The 22,462-nt window shown below is 41.5% G+C and overlaps 1 protein-coding gene across 1 annotated transcript in view; it reads right to left on the reverse strand.

The window, feature by feature from the left end:
* Positions 1-22,462, reverse strand: part of PTPRT (protein tyrosine phosphatase receptor type T) — a 308,933-nt gene that overhangs the window by 183,722 nt on the left and 102,749 nt on the right. The window contains exon 6 of the mRNA XM_042883615.1: positions 21,177-21,470. Within this exon, the coding sequence (XP_042739549.1) occupies positions 21,177-21,470 (294 nt within the window). The remainder of the gene's footprint in view (positions 1-21,176; positions 21,471-22,462) is intronic.

Here is a 22,462-nt window from a genome sequence, read left to right on the forward strand (position 1 = left end):
CAGCCTTCTAGCTGAGCCAACCCCAAAAAACATTCACAGCTTACCAGCAAAGAAACCAAGTCACAGAGACAGCAAGGACACTTTCTGCCCCTCTAGTCCATTAGAAATAGCACCTGGCAGTGGTCCCAGGGCAGGTAAAACAGACTGAGATGTCCTCCCCACACTGCAAGCTTCCAGAAGTCTATTTAGATACACTTGTGTTCATCCTGTTCTTGTACTTCACATCACCACCTCTGTAACATCCTGTACCCCTAGAAGGGCAGATTCTTTGCCCTCTGTATCTGGGAATCCCTTCTGCTCTCCCTCTTCTGAGGCTGTAAGAGAAAAACAGAGACTTTTGAGGATCATCGCTGAGCCCCAGCACTGGAACAACACACGACGTGCTTCAGGCTTACACCAATGACTGTGCTGTCCTGCCAAGATGGCCATGGAAACATCGCAAACCAGAAACACCTCTCCCAAACCAACATCAACTTCAAGCTCTTGGAGAAAGAACTAAGCTCCAGACTGGTTTAACCTTAATTTTCAGCAGTACTAGTTTGAAATGCCCAAGTTTGGGAGCTCAAACAAACTTCCTTAAAGGTGATAAATGCTTTCCATTAGTGAAGTGCTATTGCCTCCTCCGTGGCCAGTCCGTAATGATGGCCTCTGCAGGGCTGCTCAAGGTCAGGGATCTATTGCTCTGCTAAATATTAATCACGCTGATTTCAGTCATAAAATATGAGGCTATTGAATCCTCATCCATGTGCTTACACACACTGTGTACTTGCCTGCTCAGCAAAACTATTATCAGCCCAGCAGTGATTTTTCTTTCATAATGGTAACATTATGGAATCTGCAAGGTGACAGAGAACCTATAGCTGGGGACTTCCGCTGCCCCACGATTTTTCACATCACCCTGCAGAGCTTTAAGCACCTGGTAAAAGTTCACCCAAAGAAATCTCAGTCTAGACTGCACATTAGCTATCCGCTCCTACAAATGCTTGCTGTAACAGATATCAAAATGTCTTGCCTTTTTTTTTTTTTTTTTAATGTCAGGGATTCCTTTCTTTTATTGTAATCTTTTATCAGCTTTCATTCTCAGTTGTCCACTTTGATTTAAGGTACATCTTTCTCTAGACTGACAAGGCAGCATGAAGCAGGCATATCAAAGATGAGGAGTTATTTACTTGGAAAATGCCAGCTTTGAAGATCTCTTTTTCCCTTAAACGAAGTCTTTCAAAGTCCAGTGTCTGCAATTCCCCATTGAGTAAAATCACTGCACTTCTCACGCAGCTGCTTTTTGGTAGTCTGTGATACAGCTGGGAGCCCAGGCAATTTATAAACGTGGCATAACACAGTTAACACAAAATGCTGTTAACTCAGCGTTAAAAACACGTTAAAGTTATATGAAGAACAGTGTAAAGAAGGTATTTGCAGAAAGAGCTCTCCAGCACTTCTGCATGCAGCAAGGCCTTCATCCTTAGCACCTGTGGGAGAGAACAGCTGGCTTTTGTAGAACAACAGTACCCTCACAGAGTGAACTTCAAGTCTCGTTTTTTTTCCCTGTCCTCTTCAATCCTTGACTAAAAGTCCTCTGGACCTTGATTTAGTTTGCAGCTTCTTCATTTCCCCCCCCACCTCCAACACATACCAATGGCTGGTACAGCAACATTAAAAATCAAGGGTGAGATAACACAGTCCTGGTCAGAAGGCAGTGAATTTGTTGAGTAAGTGGAACAGTAAATGAAAAGTTTCAGTTAAAGGACAAGAGAAGCTGTTCTATATCTCACTAAAAGTTGTGATGAGGAAGGAACAAAACCAATCCTGGAATCATTCAGGTCGAGGGAAACCTTTGCAAGTCATCTGGTCCAACAACTCCACATCCAAAATACAATTTCAAAGTTACATTCAACTTCAAAATTCAACAGATGTATTTCTCCTCGTCCTCTCCCTGTGCATCAAAAGGATGATTTCACTGTGCTCTCCTTATTACAACTCACAGGACAGTTACAGCAATCAGATACCATTCCCCTCCAGACCCATGTTTTCAGGTAGAACGAACCCATTTTAATCCATTCTCACAGAATGGCTTGGGCTGGAAAGGACCTCAAAGACTATCCAGTTCCAACAATCATCTACCAAATGATTCAAGTTCTAATCTTTCTTTCATAGAATTGTTCTTGCTGTACTCCAAAAGCTTCTCGATTGTTCACATCCTGCCATGCTGCCCTCCCAGCTGATGTTGGAGTGACTGAAGTTCAGTGTGAGAACATCCAAGAGGCTCCACGGGCTTCCACAAGACCCCACAGACAGGCTTCACACCTCAAGTCCTGCCAGTCCATAGCTCTGTGTTATCGCTATTGACCTGAAAGTCACACAGACAGTTCATCCCCACTGAAACTATGCTAGCACAAATATCTAGTGTGATCTTCTTTATTTCACAAGCATCAAACACTGTAGTGAAAAAAGAGTAGTTGTGTTTTACTCTCCAAGAAACAAGAAAAAAAAAAAAAACAACAAACCACCACACTGAACATATGTTGCTTATGATCTTGGATAGGGAGAAATCTCTCAACGCCCTTCTCATTTCTTGATGTCAGAGAGCTTGCCAGGTTCTCCTTCTTCCTATTCACACCAGAGGTTGGTTTTGTGGGTTTTTCTTTTAGCGGAAATACACTGTATGAAGTTTTGACAGTCTTGACAGCATCATGTGTCATCCAAAGCTTTCCAGCACAAGCAAGAAAAAAATAGAAATGAAAAGTGAGTATAATTTCATGACTCACTAAGGGACAATTTGCATGCAAGTCTGCATAGTGCTTTTAGTTAACTCATCAAAATTTTACACCAAAACAAAGACTCTGACCTGCTCTCCAAAAACAAGGTAGGGTCCTTACATCATTTTTGACAGCTCTCCCTTAAAAATGGAAAGAAGAGTTGCCGTGCAAATAGAATTCACCCCTGGAGGACATTAAACTGTTAATTTCAGTGGCCTTTATTTTTTATTTAAAATCTCACGTGCCTTGCTAGTAGTGTGGAATAGAGGCTTGCTGCCTACTTTGCTGCTCAACTCACCACACAAGGAGCAGCTGGCCAATCTTTGGAAAAAATGCTGAAACACAAAGCAAGTCCACAGCATTAATACAGGAACCACGTTCTGTGATTTTATACAGACAGGTTTTCCACAGACTGAGAACAAGTGGGTGATGCAGAATTTTCCCAATCATCACATATCTCAGAAACACAAAAAGTATTAGGTTAAATCCATTATTGATGTGTGGCTTTTTAGTCCATGACTCTACAGTGATGTACACCTGTTAAATACGTGCAATCAAACTCTAGCAGTGCAAATGAATCTTGTCAGATTGAGTAAAAGCATTAGGAAGAGATTAAGAAGTCTCTTCAGGAAACTAGTAAATTAGCTAATATTGAACAAAGTATCAGGTGCCTCATTAAGAATGTAGAGCAATGTTCCACTGTATTTCCTTTCACTAACTTCTAAATTTAACAATATACTCAACAATTAAAATTCTCTCACTAAACAAGTCACAATAACATACAATCTGCATTTCAGATGTCCAGTTCTGCTTTCAGATATGTACCAACAGGACTCCAGTACACAGGGCAAAAGTGTAGCCAAAGTTTATCTCAAAATGTTTAAGCCCAATTTCCAGTTAAAGTCAACGGAACAAGGCTTCCCTGAATGTGAAAGACAGAAGATAAAATCAAGAGACCACACACCAGCAAGGCATGAAGGAGAACTACATGTCCAGCACACAAAACTGCAGGCAACGCTGAGCCCATCGAAGCCTGGATCAGCCCTGCAGGAGAGCCAGTTTGGGGAAAGTCACTGCTGCCACACAGCCACAACTTACTTACAGATAATGTCTGTTCCACTGGCTATTGCAAGGACCTGTGGGTCTCCTGCAGTGCTGTGGTGTGCTTTCCCTTGGCCGTTGCATTTTGATAGACACAGTTTTAATGATTCATGTACAAGAGGTTCTATTCTCTGGTAGGGTTTCTTTTGCCAGGGCTGCCAGCAAGTCCACTGTAGGGTTATCTGCATTTCAGAAACTACTAAGAGTTCTACTACATCCAACAGACTCAGCATACATGTGCTTCTTTGCAAGGCTACACTCATGACAGAAAAACCAACAGCGAGCAACATCGGCAACGCTCAGCAGTTAGCTGCAGCCTGGGCTTCCCCCCAGAGTGCTCCTGAGTTGTCCTCCCAAACACAAGCTGAACCCCTATCCTTACTGAAGGCTGTGAGCTTCCACATCATTTGATTTGCACCAAAACCTCAGGGAGCCACACACACCTTTCATCCCTTTGAAAAGATGGATGGTGAAACAGAAACCGAGTGGCCGTGCTTCCAGGCCTGTGCTGCTGCCCCATGTAGGACAGGGCAATTCCAGCCCCCTCAAAAAGGAAGGACACACAACCTTACCCCTGGCCATCCACATGGAGCAGAAGCTTTGCAGGTGCAGAACTACAAGTGATAGTCTTGCTCCTCCCCTAGGTGAAGATTCTAGCTCAAATGACAAAAGACCTTCTTTGCCTTTAGAAAGATTAAAAAGTAATAGCAGCTAATGAGTTCCTGCAGCATTCTATGCTAATTCTGGTATTAACCAATGCTGTAAAAACGTTTATTCTCCGTAAAGCTAAAGAAAGCAACCATCAGGCAAGCTATTCTGTAAAACCCACAAATCCTTCACGACTCGATGTGTTTAATAACAGTACTTCACTCAATGAATAATACACAACAATGACTCCACTAATATAATAATTAGTTTTTTGCCTTCCAACTATCTGCCACTACATAAAGTAGAAGTTGGATCTATTTTATTTTATTTTAGTTTTTACAATTACCATTTCTTTTTCTCTGTTTAGAAACAAATGTAATTACTTCAACTAGAGAAGACCAAATTACTTCTGCAGCAGAGTCAAAACATGCATCAACACTCATTTTCCGTAATTATTTCACAAACGTTCTGTCTGGCATCATTCTGAAATGAAAGGAGTTTTCAGAAGGGCCTTTGGCTACTTGATGAGCGACATACAATCACAGGCACAACTGAAGAAAAAAATGAAGGAAAAAGAAAGCTTCTCACCATTCATTTAACCTTCTCTTTTGGTGTCTGCCTTGAAACACAAAGTGACTTCAGAGAACAAGATGAATCTCCTCATCCCCTCTCTTTCCCTCTGTACTTGATAAACAGCAAAGAGTTGCCAATCTCTTCTATGACCGAGAGGTGTCAAAGCTGGGATATAAATACATATTGTGTACCCATGTTTCGCCTCCTAGTAATTTATTATTGGAGCTTCTTGAAAAGCGTGTTGTCATTAACCTTAAATTTTTGAAACAATCATTTGTTAAGGTTGTTGTCTACACAGAAAAAATCCAGCTCCCAAATCCCAGGCACCCCCGAATGTTCATACTTAAAACAGTTGTAGAGATAAACATAACAAGTAGAAAAAAATGTGGTTTAGAATAACCTTCACAAGGCAGGATTAAAGTACATCACCGCGTTCATTAAAAGCCAGTAGTGTGAGCAGGGCAGCCAGCTGAATGCTTGGATTAGCTGGAGCTTTGCCTCTGCTGCACGCTGCAAGAAGCTGAGGACTGGAGGAACAAAGCAGGCGAGAGGAGACAGGCTGCTCTTGACAACCAGATTCCTCTCCTCTCTCATCAGTCTTAAGCTAAAATAAAATGTGACACGAGTATGACAAAAGGCTATTCCCTTTCCACTAGCTTCCTAAAGAAAAGATACACAGAAAGTCCTATGTATTCTTCTAGCCTCCGCTCTACAAATTCGTCACCCTTCTGACACCCACAGCCTGACAACTCCTGCCATGAGCTTTTATGAATTAAAAAGGAGTTATTTTAAATTCAAATATGGTGGCACAGTTATTTTTATACTCCTCCGCACTTCTAAGACAAACTTCAGGTCTCTTCTCTTCCCAAATAAGTGCTCTGAGGCATGGATGAGTAAACTGTGCACTCCACTTCCTCTCTTCATTCATTTTACTGCTGATAGCCATTAGCATCGTAGAAAAAATATATTAAACTAAAGGGCTGAGGAGTCAAGAGTGTGTCCAACCTGAAATAAGAACCTTTAGAAGAAGTGCTGCAGCAGCGTATAACGCTAATAAGTAAAGAAGCAATGAGGCAGCTTCAGGTTTCAGCAGCGCTAAGCTCAGATCATTGCAAGATTAGCGTTCATTTGGCAGGAAAAAAATTAAACTTCTAAAGATAAATCTGTAGAATCATGGACGATTTGTAAAACGGTGTCAAACAGTTTGCTATAAATTTAAGGGATATTCAATGCAGCGAACAATCGTAAGATCTCCAATCCAGATAACTAGGCAGAACAGAATTTGGATGTTTCAAGAACCAAAGATGAATTTTAATGACTTAGGAGAAAATTGAGAAGGGAAATTGCCTTTCAAATCTTCTTCCACAGCAGTTAACGCTTCGAACTGCCAGCGACTGTACCAGATGAAACCTCATTTTGTCTCATCTCGGGATAGCAGAAACTAACCAAGAACCCAGAAGAGAACCTGCACTGCATCTTAATGCCACCGTTACTGCTTGTGTCAGGAGTCAGACTGAAACCTCGTTTACCACAAACTTGTTTATTTATGCATTTAGAATCTAAACCAGATTACTTATTTTCACTAAAACTATTTTCTTTATGGCATGCAGAGAGAGGGAGGAAGCTGCTCCGTTTGCTATTTGGACGTCAGAGGCTGTGTTTGAAGAGCAAAGGAAGGCCACAGCCTGCTGGCCCTGCAATGAGTCCCATTTGGGAGCAAGGAAAAAGACTCTTAATACAGAGCAAGACTCAGTGCTACAGACTCACTGAATGGGCTACAAGCCAGAAAGAAATCGATCTATCACTTGTAGGCTACCAACAGAAAATTACAGATGTGATACAGAAAATAGCTCCTTGATACTGATTCACACAGAAAGTTTAACATAAAGTTTCTGTATTTTTCCTGTTCTACATTAAGCTTAATTCCACTTCTACAATGGAAATGTTTTGTTGCTCCCCTGGTTGGAAGGGACCTCAAGGGATCATCGAGTCCAACCCCTGTTAAAGCAGTGCCCTACGATAGGTCACACAGATGGGCATCCAGCCAGGTCTTGAATGTCTTCATAGGAGACTCCCCAGCCTCTGTGGGCAGCCTGCTGCAGTGTTCCATCACCCTTACAATAATAAAGAAGTTCTTCCACACGTTGTACTGAACTTTCTGTGTTCAGCTTTAAAGCCATTGCCCTTCGTCCTATCACTACACACCACCAAGAGCCTGGCCTCATCCATTTGACAGAACACCAACTGAACACCAGTATTTAGAATTCGGCAGAATTAGGAGATTCTTTCTTTCTAATGCAGCCCCAGCAACACTGAAAATAGAAGCCTTCAGTCTTCAAGTTTTGTCACAGAAATGGTTGTGCACCTGCTTTTTGTGCATGCATGGTCAAGGATGAAGAAGGGCAAAAAGTGCATTCACCCAGTTGCCAAGGTTTGATACAATTTAATGATGCTCTTACCACATTTTATACCTCCTTCTGTGTTTATTAGTATTACATCAGTAGTTAGGAACCCCAGGTCCAGTTCAGGTTCCCACTGCACAAAAACAGAGGACTGCAATTTCTGCTGAGCACTTCCATACTCACAGACAACATGCATCAGTGTCTCTATGCAACATACTGCAGAAGCAAGATGTCTCCAACTTCTGTTATTATAAAAAATACACTATATGGTATCAAATAATGAGATCTCCCACAAAGCTGTTACTAAGCAAGTGACATTGCTTAGATATTTAATTGCCATACGTTTTACTCAGAGGTTTTTTGCTCTTCCCTCCACACACAATTTTTAAAGTTTAGGTTCTCAGGCAATTTGACCCGGAGTTATGAAATCGTATCTGTCTTATAAGAGTTTGATTATAATGTGTTGTTTTCTGGTGACATGCAAGGTCCTAAGGAGCTTAAATATAGCCCAAAGGTTTTATAGATGACACAATCTGCAGGATGAAAAACCCCATTCCGTGATGCTTCCTCCTCCTAAGACAATGCCTGGAATTCACTCACTACCCACCTGACACAGCAGTCAAAGGAAGCAGGCACTCGAGAGCTGAAAGCTGGCACAGTGCTTAAAAAAAGCAGAGATCTGAGACTGTGCTTGGAGGGAGGAGAAGCTGAGCTCTTATTCCCACGAGGATGAAGCATCAGCTCAACTCTGAAATTTAAAAATACTTCTTTTTCAGCAGAAAAAAAAAGAGAGAGAATAAAATTTAAAGAAAATAAAGGAAACAGGAGCAAGAGACTGTTTGAGCTAATGTGAAAGTTGAACATCACTCAGAACAGCATTGCTGTATCTGCAGTGAACTCAACAGTGTTCCAGACATCCACTGCTCTTGTCCACTAAATTCAGTACTGCATATTAATGCCACAATAGCTCTGTATAAAAAAAAAAAATAAAAATAAATATACATTGGTACAGTGCAATGCAAAGGCTGCCAAGAAGCTGTGCTGTTCTGAAGCTTCATGTCAAACCTCCCCTTATAAATGTCTCTCTAGTATGGTACATCTTGACACCCATATGTTGTCTCAGCAGTGTAGGAAACGTAAAGCTTTGCAGATCACACTGACTGGCATGATTCCTGAGCTCCCACGCTTCCTTTCAAGCAGACAACATACTACACAGAATAAGGCTCCCCAGATAGTCTAGGATAATATTTTAGTGTAAGTAGAGCTAAAATTATTGCGAGCTATATGATTTGGCAATTAGCATTGCAAGAAGCCCAGGAAGCTCAAAGGAATTGTTTGAGCTAATTGTGACCAGGTAAAGGGCACAGTGCTGCATCCTTCTGACTGCAGCAAAGATGCTCCTGGTGCTCTATGGAGATGGCAGGAGCAAATACCAGATCCTCTGCCATCATACAGCCCTGCAGTACAAACAAAGAGCAGCCTCTCAGCCCAGCACAGAGCTGGGGCAGCACGTCCCACCACCTGCTGACTCTCCTGGGGCTGGACTCGAGGACAAACAGGCAGCAGAACCAACAAAGCAGTTTTTAGCAGCCTGGCCCCCAGTTTGCCTTCTGCACACAGCTGGATGTGCACCCAGCACACAAACAAAATGTGCTCCTGTTTTCCTCTGCCCAGTGTCCTTGGGGCCATCACAGAGAAAAAGCTGTTGGTTTTACCACTCTGGAAATGTATTCAGTCTTGAGGTGGAGCAATGCAGAAGAGAGGATGCATGTAGATGGCAGCCTGGAAGCACAGCTCAGTGCCTGTGTTTTAGCATGGAGAACAGATCATCCATTTGTGACTGTTAAATACACGTGAAAGCATAAGCAAAATGAAGGTTTAAAAACAAAAAACAAGACCAAATTTCCTAAGGTTGTACTATGCAGGGAGTGGCGAAACAGATAGATGGTTTCTGACTCCAAATTTTTCAGCTCTTTGGACCAATGGTACTGTAACTGTCATAAAAATCACAAAAGCAAAGCAGAAAGGGTTTTTAAGGATAGACCTGTCAACACAATCTGGAATCGCTCAGCTTTGCTGCCCAGAATCCGATCACGCTGTTGTTCCTTCTGTGCTCTGAATACACAAGAAGGCAACCTGCAGCGGTGCGAAGGGTGCCCAGAGCATCTCACACTGTCCTCGTGCTCTCAGGAGGGAACAGATGGACGGCTGCAGGCTACAATTTGCTATTTTTCAGCCTGACTCCTTTGAGAAAGACCAATTTAAAGGAAACGCTGAAGGTGATATACCACCAGCGCTCTGGTCCTTAACCTAGGGGACAACCCAAGGTAGGATTTTTTTCATAAACCCTTGAAGGTATTTGGGTTTCAAAGCTGTCAACACATGATCTGAGGCAATGCTATTTCATGATTCCCATGCAACTGTCAGGCACAGCGTGGCCATTTTTGTCCTGCTGTGGAGAATAGTGGAGAGTTCTGCATAATGTTTATGAAGTCTGTGACTCAGGCAGCAGTTTAATCATGCCTTCTTGGATTTTTTTTCCCTTACCCCCAGGAGGATAACCTGGTTTTAGAGTTATTTACCTGCAATGGAAAATATGTGGTCAAATAGACATGGGTATAAGGGAGTAACTGTTAAGGTTTCCTGACAACTGGAAAGGTCTGAGCAATCGAATTGTCAATGGTTAAACAGATAAAAGTGGCCGTGCCAAGTGGGGCAGCTAGCTGAGGACAGGAGCTCCAGCAGAGAGAAAGCCATCACCAAGTGCAGGCAAGCTGTTTGCAGGGACTGGAGGGCATCAATTTCAGTCATGTAAGAGAAAACTCAACTCTGATTTCAGAAATCAGAGACAGAAGAAGAAAATATTATTTGAAAAGAAAGGTTGAATGAGATGAAAGCTTCACAGGCAGAATCTGTTTAGAAATGAGGCAGAGACAGAGGAGAAAACAAAACTGCATACGGGTGTTTAACTCTCCATATTCTTATAGCAGCAATGAGATTTATTGAGATTTCTTTTACAAAACCCTGTCACAAGCATTTCAAACGATGGGCTATTCCCAGTGCAATACCTGTGAGCCCTGAATTCCCCCAGCTGGTGGTTCAGAGGAAACCAGTACAGACTGCAGGGCAGGGGTTTGGCCATAGCACTGGGTTTGGAGTCCTGTTCCTGGGTGGCAATGTTATTACACAGTGTTATTTTTCATACTATGAATGAGGGCAAGTGTATTGAAAAACAAAACTCATTACCCATTCTTTAAAATAACTCTTTTCACTGAATTCTGCATTCAGTATTCCTTAGGATATTTAAATGAAGATTCAATCCCATTCCTACCAAACTCACCCAGTTCTTGTGCAAAAACTCCCAAGCAAAAACTTCAAACTTTTGCACATGTGCAAATGCTTATGGTGTCCACACAAACTGCAAGCCAAACAGCACCAAGATATTTTGCTAGACAAACTAAGTTTCATAGAACATATGCAGACTGACTTTATATTTGTTCATTCCACTGTCATCTGTGTCACCTACAATTAAGACTCAGGTATGCTATGTGCTTTTACAACTCCTATTACTCTTTCTTGCCAGATGCATGGGAAAATAGGATAAGCAATAAAATAAGATATTTTATTGCTGTTAAATATACTCTAGTATCAGCTTCTAAAGGGAACAAATGCTGGGCTACAGCTGTACGTGATGAGCCTTTTGACTTCAATCCCCAAAAATGAACTTGTGTCTTCCCAGAAAAACAAAAAAGGATTGGCTGTGCCAGGACCACACTAATTTTTCATGGCAGACATCCTATCCCAACAACAGAGAAGGCAAAGGGGGAATGCTCCCAGCAGCATGCTGCACATGAGTTGGTCCAAGGATCTCAGGGCTACTGGAGTATCACATGGCTTAAGGACGAACGCGAGGAGAACGTTCTTCATTTTTAATTGTTTCTCTAGGAGAAGTGTTTGATAAAATTGCAGGTGAATGTAAATATTTTGTAGCAAATTGCTCCAATCAGAAGGAAAAAAAAAAAAAAAGCTTTAAAAAGCTTTTCCTGCACAAAGAAACTTAGAACAGAAGTGATTCAGCTCAGAAAACACATCTCCAGAAAACAGACTTGAAAACAAGTTTTAGAATGTTTTTCAGTAGAGTCAGAATTTCCCCCCACTCCTTTCATTTTAGGTCCTTCCATTGCACTTTTGGAAATGTACCCTTTGTTTAACATATCTAAGCAATCACAGAATCATAGAATTGCTCAGGTAGGAAAAGACCTTATAGATCATCAAGTCCAACCACAACCTAACCATACTACGCTAACTCTAACAGCTCTCTGCTAAATCATGTCCCTGAGCACCACATCCAAACGTTTTTTAAACACATCCAGGGATGGTGATTCAACCACCTCCCTGGGGTGCCTATTCCACTGCTTAACAGCTCTTCCTGTAAATAAGTTTTTCCTGATATTCAATCTAAACAATGCACTGCCTTCCCCTCTCTCAACAGTGCTTGCTTTTAAAACCTCCACATTCTACTCCCAAGGGACCCCAGTGTCCCAGAGAAAAGGCAGCAATAACAAAATGATGCTGCTGATGCTCCCAGCACCTGAGTGCAGCCCTGCAGTGAAAAAAAATCACCGCCTGCAGCCTGAGACTGCAGCCCTGCTGTGCTGCAGCAGTGCAGGAGCTTTGGGAGATTCAGCTCCTGACAGGCTGCAGTGTGCAGTGCTGGTTGCACACCTGTTTGCACAGAATGCAATTCCAGCTCTTTTACACTGAGGTATTTGCTTCTGTGAGAAAAGAAGTAAATATTTGCTCTGCTGTGCCAGATGGATCAAGGGAATGCTATACATTGTCCAAACCTTTGAGAGGCAGTAGGAGCAGGCTGGCAGAAGGCATGTATCTGCAGTACACATGCACACCACAAATTGAAACCAGCAGCAATTGAAAACAGCTTTGGAACAAGCAGGAGCACAGGTAGCACACAGAGGACTGAGTTTTAAGTCAGGTATTTCAAAATTCATCTTTCATGTCTGCATTTCGTGATCTCTTCAGAAGAGTAGGACAGAGATGAGAACTGGAGAAATTGAGTTTTCACATAGGAAAGTCAACTGAAATTAGGGTGATTTAGAAAAAGGAAGATCATAACCTGTGGAGGAATGAGAATCCACGCTCACAATCACCACGACACATTCATCACCCCAAAGCAAGTTATAACACGTCACATGCAGCCGTGATTTGAGTGGGCATTACATCAGTATCTCAATGTCTTGTATCAGACAAAGCTCAAAAACATTTGGGCAATAAGGTTATCCATCTGAACTGGCATTTAGCTTTGCATGAAAGAAAACAAGGACAGTTGTGGAGAGGCTTTCATATTCAGTTTTAGTGACAACAGGGTTCTGCCTGGGATGAAGAACCACGTGGAGGTTCTTGCAGGGGAAGGTGTTACGAATGTAAAAATAAGCACTGTATTAAAGTGGCCCATAAAAGAAGTGGAAAGGTTTGCTCCTATAGAGGCTTAACAAATAATATCTCTGAGAACAAAGCCCACAGGGAAGAACTGGTTTTTAATATGTACAACTTTGTCCATCACATCCAGTATTTGGTACCTGAGATTGCCTTTGGTGCAGCGTTCACTGTCTCGTAGCTGATCTCCCACTTCTTTGCCTCACTTCCTTTCCTGTTAAAAATAACTCAGTACTAACCATTTACCTATTACAAGCATTACTAAACCAAATGTACGTTAAAAATTCCATGTTGGACAAATAGACCACTCTGATTTCATCTTCAAAGTGATGGACTGCCTTGATAAATAGCCTAATCTTTCAAGCTCACCAAATATTTTCATCACCCTGCCTTTACTCACAAATCAGCTTCTGGAGATCTGGATATATTTAAGGACTACTTCCCTCCTGCATATTTTTTATTTTCTAGTAAATGCTGGAAAACTTTTCAAAGTGCCACAGGGAGAAAGCTGTTATGTTAAGGTTGTCAGATTTTGTTATTTTGGCAGTTGTGGTCTTCACATAAATCCCTTTCCAATGGTTTCTGCACCCAGATTTTAGTTTAATACTTGAAGGATTATTGGCAGCTAAGAGGAGGATTTGTGGATGCTGAATGAAGTACATTGTAATAACAACTGTCAGGCTGATTATGATGCTCAGGCCTGTACGCCTCTCCAGCAATATGTGAATGCTTTGATATGGTCACAGCTATGGCCTACTTGAATATGTCTAGAGTAAAAAAATAGTCAACTACTTCGTATTTTTTTATTAAATAACGATAAAAAGCATTTATGAGCTTTTAGCTTATAGATTAAGTTTAAAGGAGTTGAAAGCATTTCCTTTTACTTGCTTTGAGCTCAGTGGAATAACAAAGAATTAAAATGGCAACAAAGCTTCCTTTCCCTACCAATCCCATGGCAATCATCATGGCATCACAATCCAAAGACTGTGGAGTTCAGGGTCTTTGCTTCTCCACCTGTGAAATGCAAACTGAGATACAGAGGGATTCTGGCACCCTATGAGGAGGGAGGACAAATCTGGTTCACTCTTGGCTTTGTCATGTTCAGATGCCATAAAATAATGGATCACAGAAACATCCATGAACAAAAGAGGTGGTAAAAGCCCATACAAGCAAACAGAGAAACCCACAACCCAACCTGTCCTACTTTCATGCTCAACCAGGGTGAAAACCAAATGAAAATGCAATGTATTTATCAAGGTAAACACATGAACCGACACAAAAAAGGCTCTGTACTCTCATACTCCATCTGCTGGCTCTCCTCAGTAGGGCTCAGTTGTATTTGTGTGTTCGGTGTGGGTTTTTTAATTCTTTTTTCCCCACTTCTCTCACAAACTGGGCACCATCCCAGCTGATAGGGGTAAGCTGGAGAGCACTGAGCAGAAAGCCACATTCATTTTAGTGTCGAGTGGGGAAAAATTATAAGGGTAAAATATTTATGGCAATGTAAAACAATTGAAGATGTATGGAACAAAACATTTCCTAAATGTTTTACAAAAAATCTCAGGGTTAAAAGCATACAGTGAGGCTAAAGATGCAGTGCTCTATTCAGTTTGGCCCCTACCTTGCTTTTGTGTTACACGCTAGAGCTTCTAAAAAAGCCAATTAAAGTGCCTTTTATTCTATGAAATGTTTAAAATTGGGCACTTTGGGTATACAAACTCTAAGCATCTCATTATTTGGGTGCTTTTTCATGCAGACTCATGTACATCAAAAACATTCCAACTCAAAAGGCATTTATTTTTCAGATGCCTTTAGAAAAGCAGAAAGAGAAGCGTAAGCAGGAAGCAGAAAGCAGCATTTGTCCCAGGACAAAGGTAGGTTCATGAGTACACAAACACAGAGCTTCATGAATGCTTTGCCAGAGTGGGGTCTGTCATTTCACAATATGAACTGTATAGAGAAGAAAAACAGCCTCCTCTCTTCGGTCACTTCCAATGGAAGCTCAGTGCTTCCCACAGGCACGGCAGGAACACACACAGCGTTATCCGTTCCAGTTTCCTCCCACTGACTGGGCTTTTCACTCCCGTATAAAGCGACATCTGGAAATGATCATCTCATCGCACCCTCAAAAAGCTACAGAAGCAGTAATAATATGGTAATAAGGGATGAAATTTTATGAGATGGCACTTAACTGAAGACTAAAAGACACCATGCAATTTAAATAAATTGCTTTTAGCAGGGGACTGAGTGACAATCGGAAAAAAAAAAAAATCAAACCAAAAAACCCACCCCACTCCTGGCCCTTTCTTGCAAATTGTGGGCCCGACTTTCAACTGGCGTAAAATGGTGACGTTGGTACAGCAGTGCTGGTTGCACACAAACCCTTTTTATATGGAATACCATTTTGTGGAATGGCACTTTTAGGATCATGCTGAAGAGACCCTCAAATTGAGGATGCTAAAATGAAGCTGCGTAAGCAAAGCGGAAAGAAGCTATTAGCATGCCAAATATCTGCTTGTTTTGCTTCTCTCCCTTCTTTAAGTGAGCTGAAAAAGGAGAATCACACCATTTTCTCTCCCTTTGCATTTCTGCCTCTTCAGATCTGTCAGTTTGGAATGAAACCCGGACAAGACTTGACAGTCAAGGAATATCAAGAGTGTCCTAAGACAGCTGGCATGGAAACAGCTGCCAGGTAGGTTCCATTCTTTTGGGAAAAGCCATGAGATCCCATCACCAGCAAGATCTCCTCCTCTTACCATGAAAGCCTTGTGCCTTTTGGAAGTTATCATCCTCCTGGCCAGCCAGCCCAATCAGAATGCAGTGCTATATTCAAATGCCATTATAGAAAGTCATTAAATTTAACACCAACAGCACCAAGCAGAAACAGGGCGATGTGGAACTGAATAACTAGACTTCATACTAATAAAAATAAAAATAAAAACACTTCGGGATAAAAAAATGCCTTTGCAGATAAAAAGAAATAAATCCCTAGAATTTAAATCCATCATGAGCAAAATCCCTCTGGAAAAAACTCCAGACCAAAGCCCTATCTCGACTGCCTCTCCATTCATGAAGGTATTTATGCAGACTAAGATAAGGGTAATCAATCCACATGCCTTGGGACAAAAGCTGATCTTCTGCAGGGTCAGGATAAACAAATTTCCTCACCACATGTGCCCTGGTTCAGGGCAACAGGAGGCACGCTTTGCCAGGCTCAGGAACTGCTAGAAGCAAGCCTTAGATTTGTGCCATGCTGATGCACTCCCACAGTAAATCCCAGCCTTTCCTCTGCACACCATCATTTCCCAACATACTGAATATACTGCCTGAACTTTGGCTGGGCTGTGCTTCTCAAGCTACCCAGGGAAACTGTCATGCTCCAGTTTGTCTCAAGAGTCCTGTACTGTGAAGCATCCTGCTTCTCATTTCACCATTTAATTCCATTCCTTTCTGCTCCCAGATTCTTTCTGTTCCTTTAAGTCATCCCCTTGTTATAGCCCAGACAACATGGTTGGTTGTTGTTATTTTCCTCAGTTCTTTTCTAGTAGCCATAATTCATACTTAGATACAATCAATCCTCTGTTCTCTGAATGCTGTCACTCTGCTTTGAGCACACTTCCACTGCTGATGCATCTCTAACCTGATATTTGCAGCTCCTCCAAGAGACACCTTTTGCCTGAGACACCGTAGCACCAGCATCCAGCTGCATCTCTGCAGCACAAAGACAAAACAGAAACACAACTTCCTCCTATGGAACTCTGCTCTTCAGTTTGACAGCCTGTCTGCACTGTCCAGGAGGTCTGAATGTGCACATTATGGGCTAGAAGAAATTAAAGTCTGACAAAGACAGATGAGGAAATTGCACCACTCCACGCCCACAGCCACAAAACACAACATCAGGAAATGCTACATCCTTTCTTTCTGTTATTTAAAGGGTAGATGCTGTTCTTCTCCTGCCCAAAAATTAGGAAGTGAGGAGGGGAAAAGGATAAACCAAGCAACACGCGTTATCTATTTAATCAATTTGACAGAGGAAGTCATCCTCTCTCATGTAAAAGGACTTAAGCTGTTAAGATGAAGTCCCTATCTTTCAATAACACCATCAGACCATTTCCAAGCACAAACTGGGGATCAAGGATCAAGCGAAAGGAATATCATATTTTGGTAAGTCAACTCTTATCTCTCCAGCTGCCACGCCAAAGGCTGCTGAGGTGGAATGAAAGCAGAGTTTCAATCAGCAACAAAACGCTGCAGCTCACGGACAGAGTCGCTCAAACAGGTACAAGTCCCACAGGCTTTGCGGGATCCACGTATCAAAACACAGATGTAAGATTGTGCCATCCTCAGCAGCTCACCTGCAGGGCTCTGTGGCTCTTGGGAACAGAAGCTATCAAGAGAAGAACAACTCATTTTCGTTGTGCTATACAAGCCTTTGTTTGGGGGAATTTAGCACAAACCAAACACAAATGGAACTTGTGCCACTGAGGCTCGTGCCTTGTCTAGTGCAGTAAGAACAGAAAGTCCCTCACAATATTTACCAATAAAAGCAGGCAACAAGTAACATCAGTAAGGTTTTCTTTCACTGCTAATGTCTGTGGGTTTTTTTGTTGTTGTTGTTTGCTTTGTTTTTTTTTGTGTGTTTTTCAAAAATCACATTCCTGCTAAATAAGCATCTATTTTCCCAGTTGTCTACATTTAAAGCTGCAGAAGACAGTGGATCTAAGAATTACATTAAGTTCCCTATTCATATACATATACATATTGGTTCCCTATTCATATATATACCAAGTTCCCTATTCATATACATATACAAATTTATGTCCCAAGGGAAGACCTACAGTAACTCCAGGCTGAATTAGTGTGTGAATCAGTGATTTTAACAATACCTACACATTCATTGCACAGGACTCTTTCAAATCACCTTATATGTCACACGGGTGGTTGTTTGACGCACGTATCAGCTATTTTTTCTAGATTTTCTGTAAGCTTCAAATAGATTAAAGCAACAGTATAGCAACCCCAAATGGTATTTTTCAGCATCACAGCTAATGCTTCCCATTTAAGGGGAGTTATCACCTTAAAATTAAGTACAAACTATTTTTGAAGTTCTAAAAACTCAATGTTGGCAGCCTTACCACAAATAGACTTTCTGGTTGCTTGGTTCACTCAGAAGGTGGTTCTGAACAGATTGTTACCGGCAGCTGTGTTCAGACATTATTTTGACCCTGTTATCTCCTTCCCTATTATTCTGGGGGGAAAAACCTAATATTTTATATCATCCTTTCCTCTAACTGCCCCTCAACCCTGTGTCTGGTTTTAACCTGCAGCAGTCTTTCTCTTGTCCTTGTTCCCTGCCACACGTCTCTTTCCTGTGACTGCCAGTCCACTGCCAGAACATTTAACTTTCTCCTGCCCCAAGTCAGGACCTACCACGGCCTATGGAAAAAATTACAAGACAACAAAAATAATCATTTATTTGCAAAGGCAGGGTTTGCTCTTTCCCTGCAGCTGGCTTTTTTTCCTGGAAGGAAGCAAGGTAGGGCTCACTTCTCAGTGTCACTTCTAAATATCAAATATAAATGAAGGCTTGCAATACCATCCTCTGTGAAAGTGAAAGCACCACCAGTGGGTTACTGGATGCCCAGGTGTACCCTGTTTAGAAAAAACTAGATATTAACTAGTCTAACAAAACTTCTTTGTGTTTATTTAAAGCGAGACCTTTCATAATTAGTTTTATGGATTTCATTTAATGAAAACCTTTTACAGTCTGGGTAAACACATTCCATTTATTGTGATAAAGAATTTGGAGATCACAAATGATCCTGATAAAGACTCTGTGATGGAGTCATACCTTCCAAGCTCACGCTGACCGTTCTTTGATATAAGACCTGCAGTCAGCTAACTCACACCAGTATTTTTAAATAAGCTCCCATCACTTGAACTGAAGCAAAAAGAAAAGCCTGATTCTTCCCAAACCCTGTTCTCTCATTCAGAGTTATAAATAAAAAGAGAATCTCACCTCAAGGTGTGCATAAATTCTTAGCTTCCCCAGCACACACTCAGACTCTGCAGCTCAGAAGCAGACCATGCCAACGTGAAAAGATGCACAGGAGATTATTTAGTAAAAAATACACTGACATCCCATTTTCAGAAAGTTGCAGACAACTTCCTTTTATGGTTACAAATATTTCTTGCCATTTAAACAACCAAGCAAACACGGTTTTTCCAGTACAAGTGATATTCTCTATTACCATTTCTGCATTCAATTTGCTATCTGTATTCGTGGGCCTGATAAACACATTACAAACAACGTAAAACAGGACCACTTCACCACTTACTGATGACATACAGGTGTGTAGGAGTTTGGTACTTCCCTCCTTGCTAAGAAAACATAATGACAAAAGAAAAAATGCACTGAAAAACAGTGGCTTCCCTCATCACTGAACTATTCAGAAAACAACAACTCTATTTCAATTCACGTCATTCACTGGGTGCTCTAAGGAAAACCAAGGAGGTAGTGCTGCTTTCTGGATTCAGTATACTTCTGAAAACCTTTACTATGAAAGTTTTGTGTAATTGTACCAGAAATAGGTTATTTTGAAGTCCTACCACCACGTATGAAAATTGGGAAATACCATCTATTTTCTTGTCTATCATTTCAGTTAACCTTTTCTAGAAGGCGTACATCTTCAGACAGTGGGGAGGTCTCTTCCTTGCTTTGTGTCCATGTTTAGATAAAGATCACTACAAGTTCCCCCATCCAGTGCCCTAAACAAGACATAAATGCCATCATCATCAGTCTTAACAAGCTCTAAATTGCAATGTATATTAACAGAATGACCTTCTCCAGTAAGATTTTCATTAGCAAACTAGGATGGAAAACAGTAAGTAGCACCACTTAGCCAATTTTAATAGATTATCTACATCATTCTTTGTGACGTTGATATTCAGAGCAAGAAATTTGGGATCCCTACAAGCCATCATAAAGCACAAAGTTAACCACTTTTTTTAATCCTGTATTACCTAGAAAGTATTACCAGACAGGTTTGCAAGTTTGGCTGCTGCAGAAAGTTTGCCTGCAAAGCTGCTATGTGTGAGCAAGAAACAGCATGTCACAATTCCACATATAAATGCACAGTGCCAGGTTATTTCTGCTGAAGGTAAGAAAATTTGACAACAACATGACCACAACACTAGTGAATGAGGACAGCCAAAAGCTGGTAGCAGAGGCCATGCCCATTTCCCAAAGGGGCCAGCAGGACATCCATACCACTGAAGAAAAGCCTCCAAACATCTGCCATCTGCCAATGGATAAGTGCTGAATGTAGCAAACATCTAAATGCCAAATCCTTATGCTAAGGTTTCCCTTCTTTTTTCTTTTCCACTCAAAACTTCTTAAAGAGACACCAGATGTCCGCTGCTGTATAAGTCACACAAAAAGCAAAGGCAGTAAGGATGTGCCCCCAGCTCTGCCCTGCACTCTCAACCTGCCAGGCTTCCTTGGCAAAGGAAAAGGATGATGCTAGGGATACTCGTGCTGTGAGAGTGAGTGAGGAGCACTAATCATGATTTCCCTTAGTGATTCATTTATGAAAATGGGATCCAATATACCTGAAACATGAGGAATGTGATCCTTTAATTATTACTGAAAAGGCCAAAACGTGCTTTAGAAAGAAGATAGATTTTTCCTATCCTTGGATCAAAACAGATCTGTTCCAATACGAAAGGCAAAAGGAAGACACTGCAGAGCGTTCAAATAGGTTTCTTGGTCAGAAGTGAGGGGAACAATCAGCACAATGAAACAGAATACAGAAATATATCTTAACAATTCAGTGCTTATTGCTTATCCCTACTGTACTGAATAACTAACACTGACCTGCTGCTACTTAACAAGAACATATGTTTTGCTATAAACCTGCACAGTGAAAATTTGGTAAGTCAAGTCCTAAGATCTATTTGCCTATTGGAGAATCAGTTGAAAAGCTCTCGTTTGCTCTGTCCGTTTCAAAAGAAAGCAGACATACACTGTAGAAGAAAGTCTTGCAGGCAAACACACTGCATGAATAAAAACAACACTCTCAAACACTTGCCCATGGATGAAAAGGCAAAATATACCTACAACATACCAAAATTCATGAAATTAATTCAGATCTCCAAAGAAGCACATCTACAAGAAGGACAGGTGGAGTTAATGCATCAGTAAGCAACCCAAAACATCCATGGAAAGCAGCAGAAACACTACCTGCACATTTTGTCCTTGTTGTGAGTGGCGGTCCAGGTGGTCCTGTGCCTCCTTCTCCAGGGCGAGTCAGCAGCACTCTGATCTCATATTCCACATCTGGGTCCAGATGCCACAGTTTGTAATTGGGAGAGTCCACAATGTGTGTTTCTGCCCAGTTCCCAGTGGTTGTCCGATACTCCACCTCTTTCAGTATGATGGGCCCGTCTCCAATGATGGAGTTGGCGTTGGGTTTGATCCACAGGTAGGTGGCTCCAACAGCCAGCAGTTCAGGAGGGGCAATAGGAGTTGGGGGTTCTGTAGATAAAAAGAAATCATGAGAGGCCTGAGGTTGTTTCATCGAAACGAAATTTCCACTATGTACCTGTAAAGCAAGTTTGCCCCCAAATCTTTCGTTAGTTACTGAGCGTTTCCTGTCATTTACCAAATCTTTCATGAGAATTTGTTTTCCGTTATGGAAAAACAAAGGAAAAAGACATTATATTTGTTTTGAAGTTACTGCCCCTTGTACTGGTGTATTAATGCAACTGGTAGCATTACCAATGCAGAAACATTACTTCAAAAATACAGTGCCTACAAAGCAGCTTCTGCTGAAAATATAAAGCACAACAGTCACACATTTAAAAGATCAGAAGGTTTGTACTTATTCCCTCCTTTATTCATATGCATAACGGCTGTGAATATAACACAGGAGGAGGAAAAAAAGTCTTAAATAACACAGATTGAGCATAACTGTGTAGTGCTTAAAATGACACAACTAGCAATGAGTGGAAAACTCAAATCACTTGCTCATTCCGTAGTTTTATTAAGGCAAACAAATGTGAAAAATAGGATAGATTTGTAATGAAAGCACTGGTTATTTGTCTGAGAAGGTACTGCAGCTATGAACACTGGGGATCTCCCAGTGGTCCTGCACTCCAGACATCACTAAAACTGACTGAGAGCTTTGGTAGCTCAGAGCTAAGAAAAACAAAGGCACCAATGACTGACTGCGAAGTTTGCTTAATTTCATGAGCAGAAGTACACAAGTAAAGTCTGTTTGAGACTTGGAAGAGTGCCTAGATGTTTGAGAAGCATCACGAGGAACCCAGCCACTGAATATAACCTGTGTGATAGAAAAGCAAAGACAAGTACCAATATCTCAGCAGCATCTCAGCATCTCAGCGACAAAAACCACTGCTGGTCTCCTGGGCTCTGCCTGCCTGATCCCCCCCTGCACCGTCAGGATGTAAGTACCACCATGGTATTGGAAGCCACATGAATAGCTTATGCTTTGTGGTTTTGAAAAC

This window comes from Lagopus leucura, unplaced genomic scaffold, assembly GCF_019238085.1.
Source record: "Lagopus leucura isolate 7727_CA_CO unplaced genomic scaffold, USGS_WTPT01 Super-Scaffold_100039, whole genome shotgun sequence".
NCBI lineage: Eukaryota > Metazoa > Chordata > Aves > Galliformes > Phasianidae > Lagopus > Lagopus leucura.